Below are 25,303 nucleotides of genomic sequence, written 5' to 3'. Positions count from 1 at the left end.
AGAAAGCAGACTGACAGGTGTAATACAAGTCAGACAAAATAGCACAGTAAAATTATATCATGCATTGAAATTCTCATTAGAGATAATGAGAAATGCACCTGTAATCCGTGATCTGAAAATGTGCCCCAGAAAATCCTAGTAGAATAAACGATCAAAAAAAATTGCTTTAAGTAATTATTCTTATTTTATAACTTTGGGGGAAATTCTTTAAGAGAGGAATAGTCAGAAACCTGTACTTATCCATGTAAGTGGACTTTTTCTTTAAATTGGACCCTACTGAATTTGTTTCCTGAAATATTTTACTCAAGGGTCTATTTCCATTCCAATATCATAGGAAAATCTTAATCTTTATACAGTTCTTCACATTAGTTCACTAGACTGTTCTTTATTAATCAAAGTGTATCTCTCAAACACACCCTGAGTACTGCTTATGCCACTAAAGATGTCTGAGAATAGCAGAAAATTACATGCTGAAATTATAAACATTTTCCCATTAAGTGCAATATAACAAGAGGGAGGCAGAATTTTGAAGTAGGATCAGTCCTTCATTCTGCACTTTCACTGCTACATAAAAAGGCAAAATCACAGAAGTCAGGTAGAGACACTGGGAGCTTTCAAATCTTTCACACTTAAAATCATGTGTGTAAATCTACTAGATTATTTTGAGTATGAAACTCAAAGAACCTGTCTTAAAATCAATGAAAACACACAATAATAATGAAGGAAAGATTAACTGCTGTCTCACAGGTCTATGTTTCTGCTAAAGCTGTGTGGTTTAATGGAAAGATAATAGGTTGTTGGAAATTATGTAATTAAATATTATTTACAAGTAGTTTGTTTATTCTTCTTAAAGATAATTAACTACCTAGAAGGTGTAAAGTTGCAGAAGGTGTAAATGTGTAGAAATGCTCTGTGGAGATGAGGTTTAACTGCTGGAAGAAGTAAATATTCTGCACTAAAGTCAGTCTGGCCAGGGAATTCAATTTGATATATCTCCCAGTGTCTCTCAGCATCACCTCCTGTGCCAGACTTATTCAGTGCTTTATCTTCTGTCAGAACAAAAAAGTGAGTAACACTAGTTCTTTGGCTCAACACAAATGTCTTTACTTTTGCAGATAAATTCTTATTCCAAGTAATCAGACTCTGGAGAAAGCCTCACAGTGACCAACAACAGCTGTGCAACATCAGCCAGAGTTAAAGTACTGCAAGATCATGTGGGTAGAATACAACTGAAAACTGTGTTTTCAAAGGGCATGTCTATTCTGAGGAGGCCAAGATTTGTGTGTGTCCTAAGTCTGAATTGCCAAAACATATCCCTGAGAGGCCAAGGGCTTAGCAGAAGGACACAGGAAAGCCCTGCAGACCCTGCCTCTGACAGTATCCAGGATGCCCTACATGCCCTGGACCTGGGTTAAGGATTTATAGTTTTCATGGATAAGCAAGCTTAATGGTTACTGAACTGTATCCAAAGGGTATGAGCAACACTCTAGGGCAGTACAGCATTTCAATTCAACCAGGTAATGCTCATAACCTACAAACCCAGATAAGCATCCAGGAGGATTTCCCAAACTGCACAGAAGGAGTGTTCAGAGCCTCTTCACTCCGTACTCCCAACAGTCGATGAAGGGAGACAGACACCACTGTGGAGCTCCTTGAAGTGGAGGCTTTAATGCTCTGATACTGTCCATGGTTAGGTGGCAGGAATGAGACCAAGAATGATTTATTTCAATCATGCAAGATGTCTGTGGCAGAGGTAGAAGCTTCACATGTATTTTCTGAGCCCCAGTCCCATAACTGACATGAAAATAATTTGGTTATATTATTAATGTTGTTTCTTTACACCTATCAATTTACATGAGACTGTTTTAAGCTGTCAGAGAATGGGGGAGTGTAGAAACTAGGCTGTATACCATGACTTTCCTCTTTGATTCATGCATATCCTCCAATAAGGCTCTGTATTTCTGATACCTGATGTACTGTTGTATACTTGGTACATGATCTGTGTTTTACCACTATGAAAGTAAAGACAGAACCTCTCTCTTTGAATGACTCGATTATTTAATAATTCTTAATGAGACATTATGCTTTTAAACTTTTCTGGCAAATGATTAAGCTAAATGTTTGGCATGGCTTTTAGAGGCCTGTTGCATGATGCTGCTTAGCAACGGAAATGTCACATACACAGCTAAGGTAAACTCTTTCTGATATTTTGTGACGCAGATAAAATAACAAACTTTGGTAAACACACTCAGTGTTATTCATACATCAAGGAGTTTTGCCACACCAAAGAGTTTTACACTTCCAGTGTATCCAAACTTTCAGTATTCCAAACCTGTACCCACATGCTCCTTACCATGTACACAATTCTCACCTGCAGAATCCTGGCAGCTCCAGGCATTTGCCTTTTAGATGTGAACAGCTCTTCTTCCTGCATGCCACGTTAAAAATAGGGCTCTGCTGGGAGAACCAGTCATCTGCAGGATGTCTACAGGCATGAATGCTCAGGAAAACAGTGCCAAGACATTGAGTTACGTGCACCAAAGTGAGCATGGCAAGCTTCAGAAGAGAGGTTAAGGACCTTTACACAAAAATATGACCTGGAGGTCTGTTATCACTCACTTGAAAAACCAAAACCTTTCCCTTACAATACTGACAAATATGAGGAGTAAGAATATAGCTGGACATTTGGAGTAATGTATTGTTTTCCCTCTGCTTAGTTCTGCAACAAGCTCAGATAGTAACTAGAATACTTAATAAACTTCTATATCTGCTCATCTTATTTAACACTGTCTAAAAGAATGTATTCATTTTATTATTGTTAATATTTCTATTAGTCAGTTATGTGTTGTTTAAGAGAATTTGAACTATTTTTAAAGTGCAAAGCAAGAATTTGCCCCAGTGAAAGACAAAGTGTTGGTCCAAACAATGTATGAGCCTAATGTGGTTATGAATAACTCATTCTCTTGGACTTCACACACTTGCCACTCCCATGCATTTTACTGCAGTTTAAGGGAAGCAGTGGTAATGCTGAGAGGCAGCTTTGGGAGTCCAAAGGCCATGATGACTGGGGAGATACAAGATTATTAGCTTGTTAGAATTAAATCTGTCACAGGTTCTAGTAAATAATTGAAGGCAGATCATGGTTTTCCTAAGCTCTGTTTGAGTTTCACTGTGTCAATAAGGACAAAGACTTAATTTAAGCCACATTTGTGCCCTCCTGCGCCAATTTCTGGTGCTTACTCTACAGAAAATCATATAGAAAGGTAAGAAGTTTCTGTTCATGCTTGAAACAAACAACTCAAAATAACCTGGCATCTAATACTGCCATGCACCAATTTTTTCTCCAGTAAGAATAGACAAACACACACCAGGACAGTGTTATCCCACTGGGTTATAAACAGATATGACGGTGCCTTTTGTCAGATTACATAACAGAGATCAAAAGCACCACAGCCACTTAAAACCCTCTTGATCCCCTGAGGAAGCACTGAGCTGTCCAAGAATGTTGACACATAAATTGAAGGACAAGTTAACAGAGAGACAGAGTAGGTCATACAGTCTCTGGATCACTACGGTTTTGCTGATTAAACATACATGAATGAACTGAGTTTTGTGTCTAAGCTAGTTTTCTGTGAAATGGCCTGCCTTCAGATCAGGCTACTCATTGGCTTCTCCTGTGTGTTACCAGGGAACAGGGAACTGTAATTCAAGTATGTTGAAACAGCCAGGTAAGAAAACGGCACTAAGGCCAAGAGTTCCCCTGGATTTATATGACAGTTCAAGATCTGACAAATGAAAGAAAAGCCTCTGGAAGACACCAAAGCATGCAATGGTTTTCTGTGCCAATAAGACAAGAAATGGGGCCCTTCCTTCACCTCATTTTAAATTTTTTGCCTGTCCTGGGGCACAAGAACAGAAATTGTGGTCACCAACAGATTGAACTGTGATCCATTAAGAAAGACTGCCATCTCCTGGTTACTTCAACAACAGTCTTCCTTGGGAAAAAAGAGTCCGTTTAGTTAAAGCTTACGGTTGATCATAAAGTCATGCTTGCTCTGAACCTTTAAGGGAAAATGTCACAGTTAATAAAGGACAGGCAAGTGAAAGCTGGAAAGGCTAATGCATTATGACTGCACGATATAGGTTAAGCCAACGTGTGCAATAATTATAACTATCACAGCTTGACACAGTTTATAAAGGCCTGAACCGTAAAAGCTCCGAGCCCAATAATACAAGCTACTGAGCATTCTCTTCTGGAGTGCTGACTCTCCAAGCTTTTGCTGACTTTCAATCAGAAAAAGCAATATTACATAATGGTTGATAAGAATCTACTATACTCTTTCTCAGGGATATTAAATCTCCTTTAAATGGCAATCTGAAAGGGTCTTAGGAGTAAAAGTGACTTACACCAAGTTTAAGGACATGCAGAATTTTGTAGAGCAGAAGAGTAGTGTAAAACTATGGGTTTAGGATCATAATAATATTGGGCAAGGGAGGGGTGACCCACTCCAAGGAAAATGTGAGAATGAACTCTTTTGATATTTTCTTGAAGGTGTTTAAGAATGGGCTAAAATGACAGTCAACTGGAGGTATCACAGAGTATTTGACAAGCTCTCTGTTCCCTGTTTAGTTTTCTCCTCTGTCCAGGACGAGAATTTGTTCCCACAAGAAGTATACTTTGCCATAAAATAGTATTTTACTATCACTTGTATATTTAAATTTTGGTGGTTAAGAGTAATACACTTTTGTTTAATCAATATTACAATAGTGCCCAGAGCTCCCTGATACACACAGGTCTTCTCTGTCCAATACAGACTCTGTCTCTATAGGTCCCATGCAAACACATTTCTTAAAATAGTTCTTTCTTCAAGGCCTTGCAATCTAAACACAAACAGGCAGCAGGAGTGAAGAAGTATGGTTATCCTCATCTTACTGATGAAGATATTCCCACTGTGTGGATAACATCAACAAAATGAGAATGACCTCTTAAGGTAATAGGAGCACCTACAACTCAACAAGACATTGAGGTCTGTCCTCACAAGTCCCACACTTTGAGTGTCTTCAAGGAAACAAACATTTAAAGCATAAATATCACTTTGAACATAGGCAAGCTTTCTGCATTACTGAATTCAGAGGCCTGAGCTCAAGGAGCTAAATTGTAATCAGAAGAATGCTGATACCATTGTTTAATCAATTATTTGTTTAATTTAAGATTTTAAACCCCTTCTTCCTCAAAATAAGAATTTTGTATTGTTCAGAGTAAAGCTAAATTGAATTTCTAATTGTTAGCATGAAGAAAATATTACTCTTCAGCACAAAAAGGTTTACACATTTTAGGAAGACTAACAATTCAGGTCATGATGTTATCTGAGATTTTTTTACAATAGTTACCATTCCATTCTTCTATAAGCTTTTAGACTTCCAGGTAAATGTACAAAAATTAATGAGGAGCTTCTACTGAAGAAAACTCAGAAAAATATAGCACTCAGTTCTCCATCTTCTTTTTCACTAACAGTATAAGAAACATAGGGCTACTAATCAAGGAAGTAAAATCTGATTCCAAATTTGAGAACCTACTTTAAAACAATAATTAAAAAACTGATAAATGGCATGACAGAATTTTCTTATAAATACTCAGCATGGTGGAGAAAATTTTGCAGTGAAGCAGTGTTCCAGGAAAGGTAAATGCAGGAACACACGCAATGGACAACTGAAACAAAAAAAAAAAAAAAGGTAACCTCAATCCTTCATTCTCTTTCCTCTCCAACTAAAGGCATTTGTGTGTTGCAGCTCTCTCACAGCGAGGGTGACATCTTGTGTTCATTCCAGCCACAAACTACCGCTAATCAGCCTCCATCCAGCTGCCATGCACCCAGAATATCCCTCCCCTTCAAACTTTATCTTCAAAAGATTTGCAAAGAATTTTAGCTGACCCTGTGTATGAGACCCTTACTGTCTCAGATTTCATACTCTGAGCTTAATCATGACTTTATATCGTTTGAACGGAGCTATTTTAAATGAAGATCTGTAAATGATAAAGCAATATAAAAGACACACTCCTTCTGAATGGGACACAGTACTATATTTACTGGGACTCTTTAAATTAATGAGGACACTGTAAAAGGAATGCTTTTTATGCCTGAGAAAACTGTTATTTTAAGGATTATGAACCTGTCAGTCTGTAAGTTATAAACCAGTTGCTACACCTGCAGTTTGATTAATCTACTAATAAACCACTTGATCCCACTTGTAGTCTTTGCAGCATCTTGAGAAACCTTCATTAAGATTTTTAAAAACAGGGAAACATCAAAAATTGGATCTTTGTATGTAAAAAAAGAATATTGTGAGTTTACACGCTGTCTTAATAAATGTGGCTGTATCTCACTGTCATGTGCAAAACAGGCTATTTATCAACACCTCCTAGGGTTTGTGGAACAGGGGAAGCAAACAACTGTAAAAAGCCTCCTAAAATAGGACAGAAAATGTTTGATTATTATTTCATCTGATTCAGAAAAGCAGCTTTTGAGGACCCCAAAAATATTTTGCAAGTTTAAGTTGCGAATATCAGAAACAAACTGTAAATTAAAATAAAATAAAATAAAATAAATAGAATCTAAACTCTTCAGCTGTGTGCCATGCATAATTTTACACTACAGTTATCCTCATGGTACACTCCTGCCTGACAGGGATACATTACAAACTGTGCACTGCTTTTGCATTATGTATTTTTTGTTCTCTCATTGCCTCTGTGAAGAGAAAAATGTATACAGCACCTGAAGATTTTTTTTTTGTTTGCAGTGTGTAGGTGTTAAATATAGAATTATCTCTTACTGCAAGGAAGAACTATAGCATTTCATACAGGGTGGCACTTCCTGGACTTTGGTCCTCTGTGTGTCAGAGGAGACCATGCACTAGAACACTTGCAATGGTTTCCGTTCCAGTTGTAAAATATGGGCTGAATGAGAAATTTCCTAAAAAAGTCACAGATGTGACTTGAACTCAGCTCTATTGCCATGTCCAAAAGGTGTGGTGATGTCAGTTATAACTGAGACAAGACTTCCATATGGCACAAGGGAAATGTTAACTGAAAGCAGTATTAAACAAAACCCCTAAAAAGATGGGATTATGATAGCCTACCTTGCTTTTTCCAAACTTGGATACCTTACTCTCCTTGTCCGCCACAGTCTAAATTCCCTCTCAGATTCAGTGCTATTCAGTGATACTCTACAAAGACATGATTTGTACCAGCAATTTCTAACTCACATTAACACTGACATGTTCTATAAATCAAATCATCTATTCTCTATGTGATATATCTGAATATATCTGTATCTATGCCATTTATATCACTTCAGGTTTGGGTAACTTTTCTCTGTCAAAGTCCACATTTCAGAATTATATGTCTCCATTAAATCAGAAAATTGATTATTTCTGCAGATACCTTTGTATCTATCATTTGCATGTGTACACAGATTGGTAAGGTAGACACATTTGAAAAAAAAAAAAAATCTGATTCTAAACCAAGTCCCTTTGTATTACTGTCTGACAGATAAAATTGCTCTAACATGGAAAATTATAATCTGTTAAAAATGAAAAGACAGCTCTGAACAGTTTTCCAGTTTGTGGCTGCAAGCAATAGAAGCTTTAATTTTCTAGTTCAGAACTTTTAGCTGAATGGTGCAGATGTTCATAAATTACATCAGTGTTGATTTTCTTCGTGTCCAACCTAAGACATCAAGAATGCATTTTTTCAGAAATTCTGATTTCTGAAAATAAAACTTGTCTTCTTTAGTTCAGCTCTGTACCCAAACTCCTGTATTAAAAAATGACTACACACTTTTGCTTCGTGATCTTTTCTAGATGGGATTTTGGTACATTTTGTATAAATTACCACCTTCTACCTGAAATGATACAACTGAAATCAATGACTACTCTGTGTTACATTTTAATCAACACAAGTTAGCTAATGGTAAGTGGGCACAAATATGTTTAATCTGGCTTTGAGGATGAATTAACTCTGGGAGATAAAATACTGACATTGGCAGCCCATTAAAAACATTCATCTTTACAGACAAATTCAGAGTACCTCATATGAACTTAGTCAGTTCTATAAAGGCTTTACTAACACAAAACATTTCCCTACAAACCTTCCTGCAAGATAATGTGCAAGAAATTTGAGGCATTTTGACAACAACTCAATAACCATTTGAGATAATCCTGTTGTTAGTAATGATTGCCTGATAACTCAAGCAATTAGGAATGAATGTGTTGGACAGGAATGACACTTATACTAAGGGAGGATTCACACACTCTCTAAGAAATGCCAAAATTCAGAGAAAAACTATTAACATGAGTTAGTGGTTTAAATTACTGTCTAGACAGGTCACAATAACATTATCATTATTATCTTTTGAGTATTTTTTTTTATGACTTTCCACAATTACAGCTTGAAAAAAACCAAATAGGTTCTAGAAGAAGGAAGGTCAAAACCACATATTTTGAAATTTCCAGAGAAGCACATTTTTTTGTTAACCCTAAGTAACATGTTTTACAAGATATTGAGAAAGCAATTTTGGAGCCTATGATAATTTGCCACCTAAAAAAATCTGTAATTTCTGAATTCTTCTACATAATGCCCTTACATCTGTGTACACAGATGCAAGACCATCTTTTGTCTATAAAGTTTTCCTTGTGTGCCATGCTGATTGTAGCCAGCAGACACAGCCAATATATTCTGGTCAGTGGGATCTGACATAACTTTTCAGGACAGTTTATCGATGTGGGCCTTGTGCCACACTAATGTGATTTCACAAAGACTTGCCAAGTCAGCCAGAACCCAGCATGGACACTGAGGTGAGTTCTTTATAAAGGCTTTTACTTGACCAGGGTTTCCAGGTCCTGATTCTTGGCAGAGCTGGGGGTGTGATGACGTGGGTGAAAGCAAAAATAGTGAGATCCTGGCACTACTGGTTAAGATGGGAACATGAAGACCATGCCATGCCCAAAGGACATAACTTTGTCCTCCCTCAGTGTATTAGTGTCAGCTCCCTGCTGTCCGGATTTTTATACATTTTATCTGCACAATGACCATATTTCAGAAAGAAGCACCGCCCAGGTTAAATCTGGATCCAAATAGTAAACCTAGTCATGTCCATATAAATCAGTACAGACTAGGAAGAGCAAACCCATGTCCACTTAAAAATGCATTCTGTAGACGCAGTATAAAGTAGCCAGGAAGACAGTATTCCCAGAACATAAATTACACTGAGCTGCAGTAAGGAACTTTCACCTGTTTAAAATTAAGCAGGTAAAACTGAGTTTCTCTGGAGTTTGTACCAAAAGCCTTTCTTGCTAAGGAAGGACCAGTTGAGTTTCAAATGCAGCTGATGGGAATGGAAATATTCATCCAGCTTAATAAAGCAGTGGCCAGACATGTTATCCAGCTAAATTCCAGACAGGATCACATGGTTCACAGTCTGAAGCTCTGGCAAGACAAATTTAATTTTCATCCTGGTGATCCAAATGACCTATGCAAGACAATAAGTACAGATGGTGAAAAAATATTTTTGTTTCATCTCTAACATCGGTAGCTTTTAAAAAAAGAATAATTATGTTCAATAAACACTTGGAACTTAATATAGAAATAGTTCTGCAATTTATTCTGTGTTACAGCAAGGCATCGCGGGCTGAATCTCACGCCTAAGAAGGCGCTGGTTTCTGGTTCAGGCGGCAAAGCTGCGGCACATCCCTGTGCTGTCTGTGCCCTCTGCTGGTCAGGAAGCAGCCGATGGGGCCGCGTGCCAGCCTTCGGGAATCACTCTTTGGAAGGACCGGGGAAGTGACTCTTCCCCTGTGCTCGGCGCTGGTGATGCCACACCTCGAGTGCTGTGTCCAGCTCTGGGGCGCTCAGTGCCAGGACACTGAGGGAGGGGCTGGGGGGAGTGCAGAGTAAGGCAGTGAGGCTGGGGAAGGGACTGGAGCCCGGGTCTGATGGGAACAGCTGAGGGAGCTGGCGGTGTTTAGCCTGGAAAAAGGAGGCTCAGGGGGGACCTTCTACTCTCTACAACTCCCTGACAGGAGGGGGCAGCCGGAAAGGATCGGGCTCTGCTCCCAAGCTACAGTGACAGGACAAGAGCACATTGCCACAAGCTGCGCTAGGGGAGGAGGTTTAGGCTGGAGATCAGGAGAAGTTCCTTCCCTGAGGGTGATTAAACACTGGAATGAACTGCCTGGGGAGGTGGTGGTCACCATCCCCGGAGGTATTTAAACAAAGACTGGTCGTGGCACTCAGTGCTGTGGGGTAGTCGACATGGTGATTTCGATCATAGGTTGGACTCGATGATCTTAGAGCTCTTTTCCAACCTAATTGATCCTTTAATTCTGTCTCTTTCTCCCGTTGAACACTTGTAGCCACGGGCGGAGGCGGGCAGAGGGGTGCTATGAGCAGGCTGCGGGTGGGACACGCCGAGCCCCTCCTCTCAGGGACACCCGCGGCGTGTTCCCCCTCCGCGGCCGAGAGCGGGGCCGGGCCCCGCGCGGCGCTGCCTCCGCCGAGCCCCCAGAGGGCGCTGCCGGGCGCCCGTCAGGCCCCGCGGGCGGCGCTTCCGGCGGCTCCCGGACGCGGCCTCCCCACGTGTGCCGGGAGCGCGGAGCTCCCGCCGCCGCCGCGATGTCGGTGCCGGCGGCTGCCAGCAACCTGCCCATGCGGCTGCTCCGCAGGAAGATCCACAAGCGCAACCTGAAGCTGCGGCAGCGCAACCTGAAGCTGCAGGCGGCCCAGGGGGCAGGTACGGGCGGGCGGCGCCGCGGAGCCTCTCCCCGGCAGAGCGCTGGCGGAGCTGTCGCTGACTTTGTGTTCTTTCCCCTCTGTCTCTGTCTCCCCGCCGTGCAGTACCCCCGCCCAGCGAGGCGGCCTCCCAGGGACCCCCGGAGGAGGAGGAGGTGGAGGAGGCGGCGGTCCCAGAGGTGGATGCGGAGGGCGCGGAGTCTGCGGAGACAGCCGGACCCCGCAGCGGGGAAAAGAAGAAAAAGAAGAAGAAGAAGAGGAAAGCGGTGGCCAATGGAGGAGATGGTGCGTGTTGTTAGCAAATACAGCGTGTCTCCCAGGGCTGAGTTAGTCTGGGAGACCCGAAAAGCGCCTCCTTTGGGTTCCAGCCGCGTCGGGGAAAGTTTGAAGTGCCATGTGCCGGTCAGGTGTGCGCTTTAAAGTCCCTGAGGTCTAAAGCTTTACCTATTTCATTCCTGCTGTGATATTTGAATTCTTAATTCATAGTAGCAGCCAATTTAATTGTTTCACAAGATTCTGCTTTGTAACATTGGTTGGATGTTTTTCTTGTTTATTATTCAAATACCTGCCCTGTGTTTCTGGGTAGAGCTCTGGCAGATGGGTGCTCTCTGTGCCTGGCTGTGCAGCCAATACAGCTTTTTCCACCATGTCCAGTGTTTGGCAACATCAATATGTTACAAAATTCAAGTATACTGGAAAACTACAAAAAAAAAAAAAGCACTTCACAAATATTGCTAGACTTCCATATATTTTTTACATATATACTTATAGATACATATATAGACATACATGAGGAATAGAAGCTTCCAAACTGTATTTGATTTTTGTGACACTCATCGTGGTTATGCCGGTGAAGAGGTTGCTCTCCTGTCTGAGGATTCAGGTACCTAAAATGCAACATTTTACATATCCTGAGCACAAATGGTGTGGGAAATTTAGTGTCTGTATTGCAGATGGGAAAGAATTTTGTAACTCATTTGAGGACAGTTTATCTTGTTTCCACTCAAAATGTCATATGACATACATCAAGCTACATTGTTTCACTATGCGAAGCAGGCTGTGTGGAAGGAACTTGGGGATTTTTTGCTCTGTGCCTCAGAAAATTCCATAGAAACCTTGCCTCTCCTCCAGCCCCCTTCCACCCCACTGAAAATTGTGATCTTTGTACATGGCTTACAGCCTAAAGGAAATTCATTCTGTGGAACAATGTTTTATGATAACCATGACCATAATATTTCCATATTATTAACCATAACCATGATATTTCTAACTGACCTGTGTTCTGTAAGATAACACTCCAGATACAGAAGCCAAAAAAGCAAAAACTGGAGAAGATGAATCTGCAGAGGTAGAAGATGGAGATAAGCAGGACTCAGGAGAGAAAGAAGTGGAAGAGGAGGAGGATGAAGTGCCCAGTTTACCACTAGGTGTAACAGGTACCTTGTGTTCTCTTTTTCATGCGTGTACAAAATCCCATGGTCTAACACATTTCTTCCAGAGCAAATTGCAGTTTTGAAATGAGCTTTGCAAGTCAGGTGTTTGAATACATGATGTGACACTGGCAGCTGTACAGTAACCCAGTTACTGTTCTTGGAAATTTGCATTATGTACACACCTGTTGGTCCTAAAATTACTAATGAAAGTGCTTTTTAAACCTATATACACACATGATTATCTGTAAAGGAAGAAATCCATGAAGAGCAAGCTGGAGATGTAGAATTAGTAAATTTGGCAGAAGCAGCAATACATTCATCTTCATTCTTATTAACTCTGTGTAGTTTTCTTATGAACTCATTAATAGAGTATTTTGCCAATGTCTTTGGATTTTATGGTAGCATGTGATAAGAAAAAGTCCTTTGATTTTTTCATATAGGTCAATTTGAACTGGTTAATCTCAAATGGCAGATGAAATTGAAGAAATAAGATTAAATATTTTTCATTTTCCCCTTCAGGTGCTTTTGAAGACAATTCTTTTGCTTCCCTGGCTGGTTCTGTCAGTGAGAATACATTGAAAGGCATAAATGACATGGGGTTTACACACATGACCGAAATTCAGCATAAAAGTATTAAGCCACTTCTGGAAGGCAGGTAAGAAAGAGAGCTTTTTAATCACTCTAATGACCCCAGATGTTTTGTAAATTTTGCTGGCAAGCTACACACATGAATCATAGAATCAAATCGTGGAATTGTTAATGTTGGAAAAGACCTCCACAATCCAGCCTTTCACTGACCAACGGTTGTGACCTGCATCTGCCAGCAGGCTCTTAGTACCAGCTCCACTGGTCTTCTCTAAGCCATGTTAGGGTTTTACATTGTCAGCATTGATCAGAATGGGATTGTTCTTTTCTCTGTATCTGTATGGTCAACTAAATACTTCTTTTTCTGACATTGCTGCTTGCAGGGATATTTTAGCAGCTGCAAAAACAGGCAGTGGAAAAACACTTGCATTTCTCATTCCTGCAGTAGAGCTCATCTACAAGCTGAAATTTATGCCGAGGAATGGTAAGGCTCTTTGTTTCACAGCTGGATTTTACTGTAGTGCAGCCATTTAGAGGGGTGTATGAGTTGTTACTGACTCCTGTCTGATTGATGTATTTTTAGGAACGGGTGTTATTATTCTTTCTCCTACTCGAGAGCTGGCTATGCAAACCTATGGAGTTCTTAAAGAACTTATGAATCATCATGTTCACACCTATGGTCTGATAATGGGGGGCAGTAACAGATCAGCAGAAGCTCAGAAGCTTGGAAATGGAATCAACATCATTGTAGCAACACCAGGAAGACTGCTGGATCATATGCAGGTAGGTGAAATATTGATGTCTAATCTGGTTATTAAAACATAATAAAACTCTTTTCCCTGTCTCACTGTGAATCTGTTAATCTTCTAGAACACTCCAGGTTTCATGTACAAGAACTTGCAGTGTTTGGTAATTGATGAGGCAGATCGAATCTTGGAGGTTGGATTTGAAGAAGAAATGAAACAGATCATAAAACTTTTACCAAGTAAGAAAAAAAAAATCTATCTTTCCTGGAAATCACTTGACTAACATGATGTCTTCTTTCTGACTCAATTATTATAAGAGAAGTCATTAATTTTTATAGTTCTGTAAATGAACTTCGTAGTGGTTGTCTTACTTTGTCCATTTTTTCTGCTACCCAGCATATGTTACTTGTTCAGCATAATTTGTCTGAAGAACAGAGTTTTCATATGCTCTTTAGAAATACAATTCTGTTCATATAAAATCCTTTTAGTTTAACAACTACATTTTCTTATTCATTTTTCTCTGCCTGTGTGTTTCCTGGAATTCATTATTTCCTAATAAGGTTTAAATATAAGGAAAAAGGTCTTTGACTTGCAGTTCATTTTTTCATACCTCCAAGACCAGTATTTTAAAGAAGTTTAAGTATTTACCTTAAATTTTTCTTTTCCTAATTTTTCATTCAGCTGTTCCTTGTAATTGATGCATTAAACACAATCTCAGAGTTGTTTTTCTTAAACAAAAATATTATAGTATTCACAGAAATTAATTTATAGTTAGAAATACAATGTTGGTCTCTGTTTAAGTCATTGTTTTGTGTCTAAATTGGATTGCAGCAGAGTATTAACATTTTTACAGAGAGAGAGTACTGTGTTTTGATAGCTGTTAAGATTTTGAGGGTGGGGACAGCTGAAATAAACATGGTGTTTAATACAACTACAGCCCTTTGTCAGTAGCACTATGTTTGAATTAGAATTGAAAAAATGTAGAGGACTTGTCCAGGAAGGTTTGCAGTTAGAGATTTTATGGACTCGCTCTTTAAATTCTTCTTTAAAAAGTGAGGCTGTCTTTCCAATGTTCTTGCAGAGCGCAGACAGACGATGCTTTTCTCTGCCACACAAACCAGAAAGGTTGAAGACCTGGCAAAGATCTCTCTGAAGAAAGAGCCACTGTATGTTGGGGTTGATGATAACAAGGAGACAGCAACAGTAGATGGTCTTGAACAGGTAAGACACAAATGTTAGTGGGTGTGTTTTGTGAACACACCAAGCCCTGCGTGGTTTTTCCTTGGGATGCTTCAGATGTATTTCACTGTTTAATTATTTGGTATGGGTTTTTTTCACAAAGTAATCTTTTCCTGATGTAATTGTGTTACTGAAACAGAAGTTTGCTCCTTACTACTTTTGTTTAACAATGTTTAAAAATTTCGCAGGGCTATGTAGTGTGTCCATCTGAAAAAAGATTCCTTTTGCTCTTCACATTCCTCAAGAAGAACCGGAAGAAGAAACTGATGGTATTTTTTTCTTCATGTATGTCAGTGAAGTACCACTATGAATTACTCAACTACATTGATCTGCCTGTTTTGGCCATTCATGTAAGTGTCTTATTCATTGATTTATTTTTAATTAATCTGATGGTACCTGTTAACTCTTAACTGCCTTTACATTTACCTTGTTTGTTTCAGTCCAGTTTCTAATAAGCAAGACACCCTGCTCACAAAACTGATCATGGTCTTGATTAGTCTGTAGAGAATGGAGATAAAGCAAAGATTATGGAATAACAACACTTCAGTAATCAGACTTGCTATTTTTTGAACCAGGGCTGAACATTGATATTAATTTATGCTCTGTATCTAGCAACATTGCTGTTTTCTTCCAAGGGGTTGTCTTTCACAAGCACTGAAACTCAATATGTGGAGCAAAGCTCTTCTCAGAGAAATCCAAAATCTCTGATCCCTGAAGTGTTTGTTGCTTTTCCTAAGGGCAGAGTGATGTCTGTATTTACTATGCCAATTCTTACCATTTGGACGAATATTGTAAATTTTTTGTGAAAAAAACAAAATGCATAGTTTAGAACAAAGAATTGACTGAAAGTCTATCAAACTACTACTAACCACAGTAGTGGTTACAACTAACCACAGATGTCCTTTTCTATTTTGTTTTGGGGGGACATTTTTTGCTGTTCTTCAATAGAGCTGTGACAAGTATCTGTTTTGTTTGGTTGCTTGCTTTTTTAACCTGTGATCTGTCTAACATATTGCTAGACTTGCAAATGTCCTTTTTCTGAACTTGAAACATACATGTTGTCCTCACAAGAGGAATGTTTATTCAATTTTTAATATTTTGGGAGATACAGGGTAACCTCTGAGAGATGCCACTTCATGTAGCCCTGTGCCATTTATTTTTTTCTTTGTTTCTTCACTGCAAAATAGTCCTGCTTGGTCTGTACAAGACCACGATTTGGAAAGATGTCTCAAATCATTTTTTTAGTTGCTATGTCATCCCCAGTGTGTTTGTTTCCTTTTAGGGGAAGCAGAAACAGACCAAACGTACTACAACGTTTTTCCAGTTCTGTAATGCAGAGTCTGGAATACTGCTGTGCACTGATGTAGCTGCCAGAGGATTGGATATTCCTGAGGTTGACTGGATTGTCCAGTATGACCCTCCAGATGATCCAAAGGTAAGTTAAGGAAGCAGACAAGAGTCACAGCAAGAAATCAAACTGCAAACTGAGTTGCAGAGAAAAGCTGGAACTGCTGGTTGACAGAGGTCAGGATTCAGCCATAGTCATATCCAGCTGCTGCTTTCTTTCACTTCCTTCACCAGCTCCTAGGAAATGCTGTTCCTAGCCAAGACCTTTGTTGCCTTCTTAAGAATTGCTTTTTAAAATATTGTTTGTGCTGTGAAATTAAAATCTAATCAGCTAAACAACAAAACACTTCTCAAGAGGAGTATGAGTTTACATATGCATGCCTGAGCTTTTCCAGTTGAAATCTGCTTTTTGTTTAAAGATAATCTTATTTGAATAAATGTCTACTGTAAACAAGCAAAATTCAAAAAACTCAGAAGTTTTGACACAGAGACCACAATCAAGATTTAGATTTCAGTTACAGCAGACTAAGATTTTTTTTTTCTTCAGTGAAAGATAAAATACTTCAGTCAGGGGCTCTGTCTCAGCCTGATGTTGCTTTGCACCTTCAGCGCTTGCTTTCCCTCATCCATGTGTCAGTGCCAAGAAAAAGTCTTACCAAATGAATGATGCATTACATTATATTGAGGTTCACTTTGGTGTATTTTTTGTTGATTATTGAGATGGCCTGACCTTGTTGCTTGTTACTCTTTCCAAAAGGAATATATCCATCGTGTTGGTAGGACTGCCAGAGGAATAAACGGCAGAGGACACGCTCTGCTCATTTTACGACCAGAAGAATTGGGCTTTCTTCATTACCTAAAACAAGCCAGGGTAAACTTCTGTCTACATTTATGGTTTTTTACTGTGCATCTGGTTTTTAAAGGCAAAACCTGGTGGTTTGGTTTGTTTTTTCAAAGCTCAGTTTCATTTTGTTTAATTCCAGAAGAAGCATAGCCTTCTTCTAAAGGTAATCATTTTGATAGAACTGCACAGAGTTTCTTGGTTGCTCTCCTTATGGACTTGTTTTGTGACTTGTGACTAAAGTGGTTTAACTTCTAAAACAAAAGTGGTAAAAAATGGTGTCATACTGAGTGTCTCTATTACTCTAGCTTAAAGGAAGTGATAATACTGTCATATTGATGTAAAGGCACTTTACAGATACAGCTGTGGTATTAAAAAAAATCTGTTATCCAGCAGGTTGTTTTCTATTTGTCCTTGGTCTTAAACACATTCACTATATTTATACAGTGTAAATAATTTTGATACTTCATTTCTTCTTTTGTTTTTAAGGTACCACTAAGTGAATTTGAGTTTTCTTGGTCAAAAATTTCAGACATCCAGTCTCAGGTATGACATGGCTTTATACTTCAACTTCTTTGATTATTTTTATTATAATTTACATGGAGAATATTACAGTCTGTAATGACTGCAGGTCACAAATATGTGTGCTTGTTTAGGAATGTTAGTAAATAGTCCATGTGTATTTTTAATTAGATGGTGTTAATAAAGCTCAGCATCAGCTAAACCTCTTTAGTGCTCCTCTGCTACAAAAATAGCCAAGGAGCACAGAGTTAAGTGGAATAGCATAGATAATTCTGAAGATGTGAATTTCTATTGTTGATTACTTCTGTGAATCATTCTTTTGATAAGAGCTCTGTAAAGTTTCTTTTCAGTAACTGGAATTTAAAATAACAGGTGCAAGAAGCAGTGAAGACAGTCCTTACAGAGAGAGGTTCCTAATTAAGTATAATCAGGAAGAAATGACGCCTAATGTAGCTTATTTTTAGTATGCTGAATTAATGTATGTTAAACATCAAATGAGACACTGGGACCTAATGAGTACTGGGAATTTGGCTCACATCAAATAAAATGTCTCAGTCTACGTTGGCGTACCTGCGTTTGGTTTAGAATTAAGAGTGCTGCTTTCACAACACATTTTCACCACAACAGATCAGACTGTGCACAGAATTGCATGGAATCACCCAGTTCAGATGTCAGGCTGGAAATTCTCATGCACATGGTTTCATGGTGTGGCTGTATTGTCCTTCTTGATTCACTTGTTTGGGACAACCCAGTTTAGTATTTCTGTAAATTTTCATGTTGCTGCTACTTTGTACTGTAATTCAGTTTCAGGTTCTTTTGTCCTTCTCCTTGTTTATAAAAGCATTTTTACACCTGTATGTGCAGCATGTGAAGCAAAGAGTGAATGTCATTGCCACTCACACAGTAAATAATCTTTTAAATATAATTTAGAGCCTTTTAACAACTGTGATTGTTTATGTCTCTTATGGGTTTTTTTCCCCTCACCAGCTGGAAAAACTGATAGAGAAGAACTACTTCCTTCACAAGTCAGCCCAGGAGGCATACAAAGCTTACATCAGAGCTTACGACTCCCACTCTCTGAAGCAGATCTATGATGTCAACAACTTGGATCTTCCCAAAGTCAGCCTTTCGTTTGGTTTTAAAGTTCCTCCATTTGTTGACCTCAGTATCCTTTTACTGCAGTGTTTCAAAGCCGAATTTCTGCATTATAAATGTTCATTGCTAAATTCCTATGGTACCTCAAATTCTGCTGTTTTGTTGTGGGGGTTGGGTTTTTTTGCTATTAATCATAAAAATGAATCATGCTCCAGCAGTGCTTTATCAAAGGAAATGTAAATATTGCAGACATTATAACTTAAAATTGCCTACACACATCTAGTTTAGCACATGTCCATGCTATACAGGCTTCAGTTGCTCTTGGGCAGATTCTGGAATGCACACATATTCCAAAGTATTGTTCTCCTCCATGGAAAATTTTTTTCATTGAAATCTGCTTGCTTAAGTTTTGTAGTCATGGAATATTGACATAGAGGGGCAAGAGCAGGAAATAGAAGACTGTATCTAAATTACTGTCAGACCTGACAGTGGATGGAATTTGAAGCAGTAGTACTTTGGACCATTTAATTGGACAGCTGGAGGAGTATTTAGAACCACAGGCACAAAGTTCTGGGTTTCTCTGTAATTAGGCAGCTCAGCTTTTTGTGTAACTATTTTTTCTCATGTCAATAACCCTTACTAAACCCAACTTGCAATATTTCAAATTACTCCTTTTAAAGTTCCTTAACCAATAAAATTTCAGATGTGAACAGCAACCATGGCAGAAGACTACAGAAAAGAGGTGGAGGTGGGGGATTTGGCTACCAGAAATCAAAGAACGTCCACAAAGCAAAAATCTTCAAACACATCAGCAAGAAATCCGATAATCGGCAGTTTTCTCGTTAATTACGGTCATTGAAATGCCTTGGGGCCTTGGGATAGCCTGCCTTGATCAAAACCATCTGGCAGTTGCTGCCAATTTAAACAGCTCCTTTCACATTTTTAGGTCTCTTTAAGGATTCTTTTTTTTTTTCTTGGAACATCTTTTATTTTTCACTTCAGGAAGACTCTTTGGAACTGAGGCTAAAGGAGAATATGGCCAGCTAATTTTGCCATAGTTCTTGTAAGGAAGAAGATCATTTAAATTACCTTAAGTCAATACTACAGAGATTTTTATTAAAGAAAGGGAGAATACTTTTAGGTTTTATAGAAAAATTAGCTTTACATTTACCCTTCTTTCTATGCATACCTCTGAAAATTGTTAGAGTGGACAACATAAGGACATTGTGAGATAAAAAGGTTTTGCTCACATGAATCATTGCAAGGGATTTTAATGCTACAGAACTCTACTCTGGCCATCAAATATGCTGAAGAATATAGGAAGATTCCTTTAGAACTGAACCATGGATGAATAATTAAGGCTGTATGAGCTTGTGATTAATTTCAGCCATGGTATCTGTATAACAAGTACAGTGTCCAAAATAAAAAAAAAATCTCTTACACCGTTCCGGGACATGATTAATACTGGTTTAATGTTGTGATATAATGGGAGTACTCTGAGGAAATATTTGGGTTTCCATCATACTCAGTTTAAATCTGAATTCATCTGGTGATGTCTAGTGTATTTGGCAAAGAATTAAGGAAAGCAGATGACATAAATTGAAGCACTCAACCCAGGCAGTGTTTTTTAAGATGCTCCATAACCTTTATAAGTAAGAAGTTCTGCAATTGTATCTTGTACATTGCAAAAGTATATTGCTTTTTGGTTTTAATACACCAGATCAGTGATGGGCAAAGTCAAAGGTACTGCCACAGGACTGAGGGGGTGGAGAGACTCAATAAAAGAAAAAGTGAAATGGGGTATAAATATACTAGAAGGGTATTTTGAAGGAAGAATGTGAAAGACTGAAATGGAACAGGGAGGAATACACATCACAGACAGGAAAAAATGTGGAGACTTCAGCACAAGAAGAATACACAAGTTGGGTAAAAGAGTAATTGTATTACATATATTATTTCCATCTCTCTGCCATTGAAGCAGTAGGTAACTGCTCTTATGGGGCTACAGTGGTGGTGGGAAGTGTTTAAAAAGTGTTCGTGGGTCAGTGAAAGACTAAAATGTCACAGCATCCAGAAATGTGGGCCACGTGCAATTACAGTAAAACAGCTTTTAATGTATATTTAAAATGTAACCCAGGAGCAGTTACGAATACAATTGCATAAGTAATTATTCCAATATAAATTGGAATGTTATTTCTTAGGTCTTCTAAAGTAGCATGTTAGATTTAAAACTGATAGATGCATTGAAGTATTTAAAAAAAAAAATCAGTGAACTTTCTTTTCATCCTCGGAGAAACCAGATCATTTGCAGAGGGGGAGAAATAATAGGACCATTCTGTTGCTAGTGCTTCCACCATTCAGAACTGAGCATTGCCTGGTTTTCCCTCTTTTATGAAATGGCTGACTTTAGACCCTAGTGGGCTTTTCAAGAGTTTTAATGTCACATTAATTTTGTTACTAGAATTTGAATGTCTTGTGCTTCTAAGCTTGCAATGAAATAGCAAAATCTCCTCTGAAGGGTAAACAGTGATGTTTGTCTCATTGAGTTCTAATCTTTGATTCTGGGTTTTCTTATAAATTTATAAATAATAGATGTCAAAGTAATTCTCATGTCTTTATTAACAGCACATCTTAGGAGTTGTCTCTCAGATCTACATCATCCTACAGTTTAAGGCTTCTGTTTATACCTGCCAGCTGTGCAGTTATTGTATGGGAATTAAATTTCATTAAAGCAAAAGAAACACTGAGGGACTCATTAGATGAACTGCAAAATTAATTACTTGGAAAGAGAGGTAAGCAGAGCTGCAGTAAACCACTGTGAAGATCAGAGTGTGGTTATGTGGGCACAAGCAGTGGCTGCAGTAGTATGGAGTATTTGTTTGGAACAGGAAAAGAGCTGGGATGTGGAGTCAGTGGCCACCTTTCTGACCATGTGCTCATGGCCAGGACTGGTTGGGCTTAAAAGTGCATCAAAATTGCTGCCACTTCTCTATATAGGCAAAGGCCTGTCTCACAGAGAGCTGCTTCTGCCTGTCACTGTTTTGGGAACAGCAGGCTAACTGCTTTCCCAGCAGTTTCTATACTCAGGCTCCACCTAATTTTTTCTTTGGAAGAGCTGAGGCACTGTCAGCTTCTAAAGTGATACATGGAAAACTGACAAAACAGGGCTTGGCAAGAGCCTGCACAACTCCTCCCTATGATACTTGGTTTGGTTTTTCTTAATTTCTGAATTTTCTAATATGAGGAAATCTTTGAAACAATCTTACCTAGGAGATAGATTGGATGGTATTGCTCTGGAGTAATAGTAGCTTTACACTGAAGAAAAAAAGTTAATACTGTTACTTAAATGTAGATGTGCAATGGGTGCGCCTTGCCTGTAGTAGCTACCTAGTCAGCTCTAATTTCCTGATTAAGTGGAAGAGAAATTCATGACCTGAGACTAAGTGGGAATTAAAAGCTTCCTGTCTTGTGCAGATGCAATTACCTTTGCTTTGTTTATGAAATCATAAATGACAAATAGTTTCTCATGAAATATCTGTGTATTGGGCAGCATCTATTCCACTGGCATTGCAAGAAGTGCGAAAGATTGTCAAACTGATTGGAAATCTAACGTTTCCTTTGCAGCTTCCCCTGTCATCAATCTTGGGAGCAGTTAATAGACCTCAGCCATCAGGCTCTCAAGGCTTGTCTCATAACAGTGACCGATCGGTTGGGGACTAATATTGTGTGCCTTGAGAAATTGCTTTCTTCCTCTGAGAACCTTGACAAAGAAATTGGACTCTTTAAACCACTTAAGGGGGTGATCAAAACTGTCCTGCTTGGACTGGGAGATGTTTTTGACAGTTCTTGGAACAGGCCCATAAAGGAGAACTCTGCCGCCGAGTTACTGCTCATAATCATGAAAAATCTTGTAATGATCCAAGTTTCCTGTGCCATAAAGCTGCCGAGTTAGAGACAAGCACAATGCTGGTCAGAAAGTGTTGCCATCAAATTTTTCAGGGTGAATGTCACAGGTGGAGGGCACCTTTATTGACACTGTAGAGCAAGAATAGTTGAGGACTGGGTAAGGTATTATCTACCGGGGTCTGCTGTAAATAAGAAGTATGTTTATATTTTAGCAGTAATTAGCCTTTTTTGTTTGATGTAGGATTTGATGACTCAATTTAAGTAAGCTACCAAAGCTTTAGATACCCAGATGATTTGCTTTTGAGACAGTGACCTGAGATTGAGGGAAAGCAAGCTCTCACAGGAAGGGTGAAAAGGACTATGTGATTTTAAAAAGTAACATTTTAGTAGAGGAAGAGAGGGTGCTGACAGGATACTGCACAGGTCTGTGACTTTTGGTTTTAGCTCTACCCTTGCCCTGTTTAGGAGATCATTGTCCAGTTACTTCAACTGCCCAGAACTTTACAGAGCACTGAAAACAGCCAGTAAAGAACCATCATTAGCCCTTGAAAGGTGAGTTGATGGTTTGGTTTGGGTTTTTTTTCCAAACTAAAGTAATGCTGAAAGAAGCCTATAATCAAGGGGCTAGGCATACGGAATAAAGTCTATCACTGCTCCTGGCTTTTGCTCTGTTAGCTTGATTTTCTTGGGATTTTAGCTGACAGGAGAATTCATGCAACACTTTCTGAGGCTTTTGTTTGTCCAATGCTTTTAGATTTATAGAAGATGTTGAGCCCTGACAATATGAATCCACCCTCTTGAACTGGAATGCTCTTAGCTGCTAAAAAAATCTGCTCGCTTGCATCAAAGTCGTAAATACCATGATGTTGCTTCTGTCAAATCTCTTTATTGCACAGCCCCGTGGGGAAGAGATTATATTTTTTTTGCTCCTCTTAGCCACCACAATAAACTTGATATGGAGTTGTGAGGAGAGGTAGAGGGAAGATCCCATTAGAAGAAGGGAAGACAAATGGAAAATTGGGGTCCTGTCTAGAAACACATGCACTTTGCTATATAGGTGTCATCCAGCTTAAGAACTGCATTAACTTTTCAAAAAAAGTCCCCAAAACCTTAGCATACTCTCCAATAGCAGTCCATCTTCCCAAACACTTTTGTAAGCTGCAACACTGAAAAACATAACCGTCTACTATTTTTTTTCCCAGTTGGTCAGAATTTAAAATGAAAAAAAAAGGAAAATTGTAGGCTCTGCAAAATCCTGTAAAACAGTTACAAAACTTCCAAACTCTCCTCTATTTTGGCTGTCAGCTGAAGATGTTGAGCCACCTAGGGCTTTCTGAGCTCTTCTATGAGCGGTGGCAATCACCTATGAATGTTATTATTATTAATAAAATCAATAGTAGCAGGCATTTATGTGACATCTAGATTCTCCATCACATTTTCAATCATAAAAGTATGGAACCAGCTGTCAAAGGACTTTAGAAGGTTTGGTTTTTGTCTTGAGCTGAAATTTTCTATATATTTCTCAAATTAATTGGAGGATTTATATAACTGACTTTTCTAAAAAATGCTTTAGAAAGGAGGCTGGTTTTCTATTAAAGAGGATGGAATAAAAGTGCATCTGCTAGAAGCTTTCATAGCACTTTTGAATCTAAAACAATGGAATATAAGCAAAGACATTCAAGTTCAGTGTACTCCCTTTATAATGATCTAAAAATAACCTCTCTCTAAAAGATAAAACCAAACTTCGGGACAATGTAACATTAAATTATATATATTTGCTATAAAAATACAGCGTCACTTCACAAAATGGGTTGAAATTCTGTTATCTGGATGAATCATCATCCCCCAGAGCTGTTCCTAAGCTGCATGCTGTCCTTGGAAGTGCTTGGAAACAGGGCACTGTAACAAAGCTGGCCTGGGCAACTGCTCTGTGGGGAGGACAGACACCTCCTCAGCACAGCTGAGCAAGGGGCAGCGTGGACAGGAATTACAAGGATGCAGTGAGGGTTAAGACAAGTTAAGAACTTTCAGACTTACAGAAAAACGTATTATGACAAGACTGAGTCTGAAAAGATTCAGTTAAAGAGAGTCCTGAAGTGATGTTTGGTAAAGTGATGAGGACTAAAAAATTCGTTTTGCAATTCCTCACCTCTGTCACAAGTCCTTTTCTCATCAATTCTCAGATCAATAGGGAAAAGTGAGAATGGGTGCAAAGAAGATGTAAAGTAAGTAGACTTACAAGGGATGCCTATTTTCCACCCTTTTGTGTTTTGCATCCCTCCGACTTCTCAGCCCACAAAGCGCCAAACATCCACATGGAAAGATGACATTCTCTTGTATTCACTGTCAATTCTATTGTCCATGTCCAAGCCCTTGGTCCCATATTTGACTGCTTATTTTAAGAGCAATGAAATGGTTGGTGGGAGCACTGAGGGAACATGGCAGGACAGGGCTGTGAGGAGAAAGGGGTGTCCTGTAGCCTCATGGGGAGAAGGGGGTGTCTCGTCACCACCTGGGTCTGTGGGACACAGACTTCTGCTGTCTACTTGGCCCTGGTGAGGCCACATCTGAGCACCGTGTCCAGTTCTGGGCTCCTCAGTACAGGAAAGACAAGGAGCTACTGGAGAGGGTCCAGCAGAGGCCACAAAGGTGATGAGGGGTCTGGAGCATCTCTCTTAATGAGGAGAGACTGCGGGAGCTGGGCCTGTTTAGTCTGGAGAAGACTGAGAGGGGTTCTCATTAACGCACATTAAGATCTCAAAGACAGGTGCCAAGAGGATGGTGCCAGACTGTTTTCCGTGGT

At 39.2% G+C, this 25,303-nt stretch overlaps 1 protein-coding gene across 2 annotated transcripts; it reads left to right on the top strand.

Moving 5' to 3' along the window:
• The first annotated feature begins 10,604 nt into the window (after positions 1 to 10,604).
• DDX18 (DEAD-box helicase 18) lies at positions 10,605 to 21,221 on the top strand. Of its 2 annotated transcripts, XM_069021192.1 has the most exons (14): positions 10,605 to 10,787; positions 10,892 to 11,071; positions 12,076 to 12,222; positions 12,739 to 12,874; positions 13,188 to 13,288; positions 13,388 to 13,587; positions 13,675 to 13,789; positions 14,632 to 14,771; positions 14,978 to 15,139; positions 16,072 to 16,224; positions 16,894 to 17,007; positions 17,467 to 17,523; positions 18,487 to 18,664; positions 19,298 to 21,221. In XM_069021192.1, the coding sequence occupies exons 1-14, from the start codon at positions 10,670 to 10,672 to the stop codon at positions 19,438 to 19,440; spliced, it is 1,944 nt and encodes a 647-aa protein (XP_068877293.1). In that variant the 5' UTR covers positions 10,605 to 10,669; the 3' UTR covers positions 19,441 to 21,221. The 2 variants fall into 2 exon arrangements, with proteins under 2 accessions (XP_068877293.1, XP_068877294.1); XM_069021193.1 differs by lacking the exon at positions 16,894 to 17,007.
• The last annotated feature ends 4,082 nt before the right edge of the window (positions 21,222 to 25,303 follow it).

This window comes from Aphelocoma coerulescens, chromosome 7, assembly GCF_041296385.1.
Source record: "Aphelocoma coerulescens isolate FSJ_1873_10779 chromosome 7, UR_Acoe_1.0, whole genome shotgun sequence".
NCBI lineage: Eukaryota > Metazoa > Chordata > Aves > Passeriformes > Corvidae > Aphelocoma > Aphelocoma coerulescens.
The sequence above is the reverse complement of the archived record's forward strand: the minus strand, read 5'-3'. Positions and strand labels throughout refer to the sequence as shown.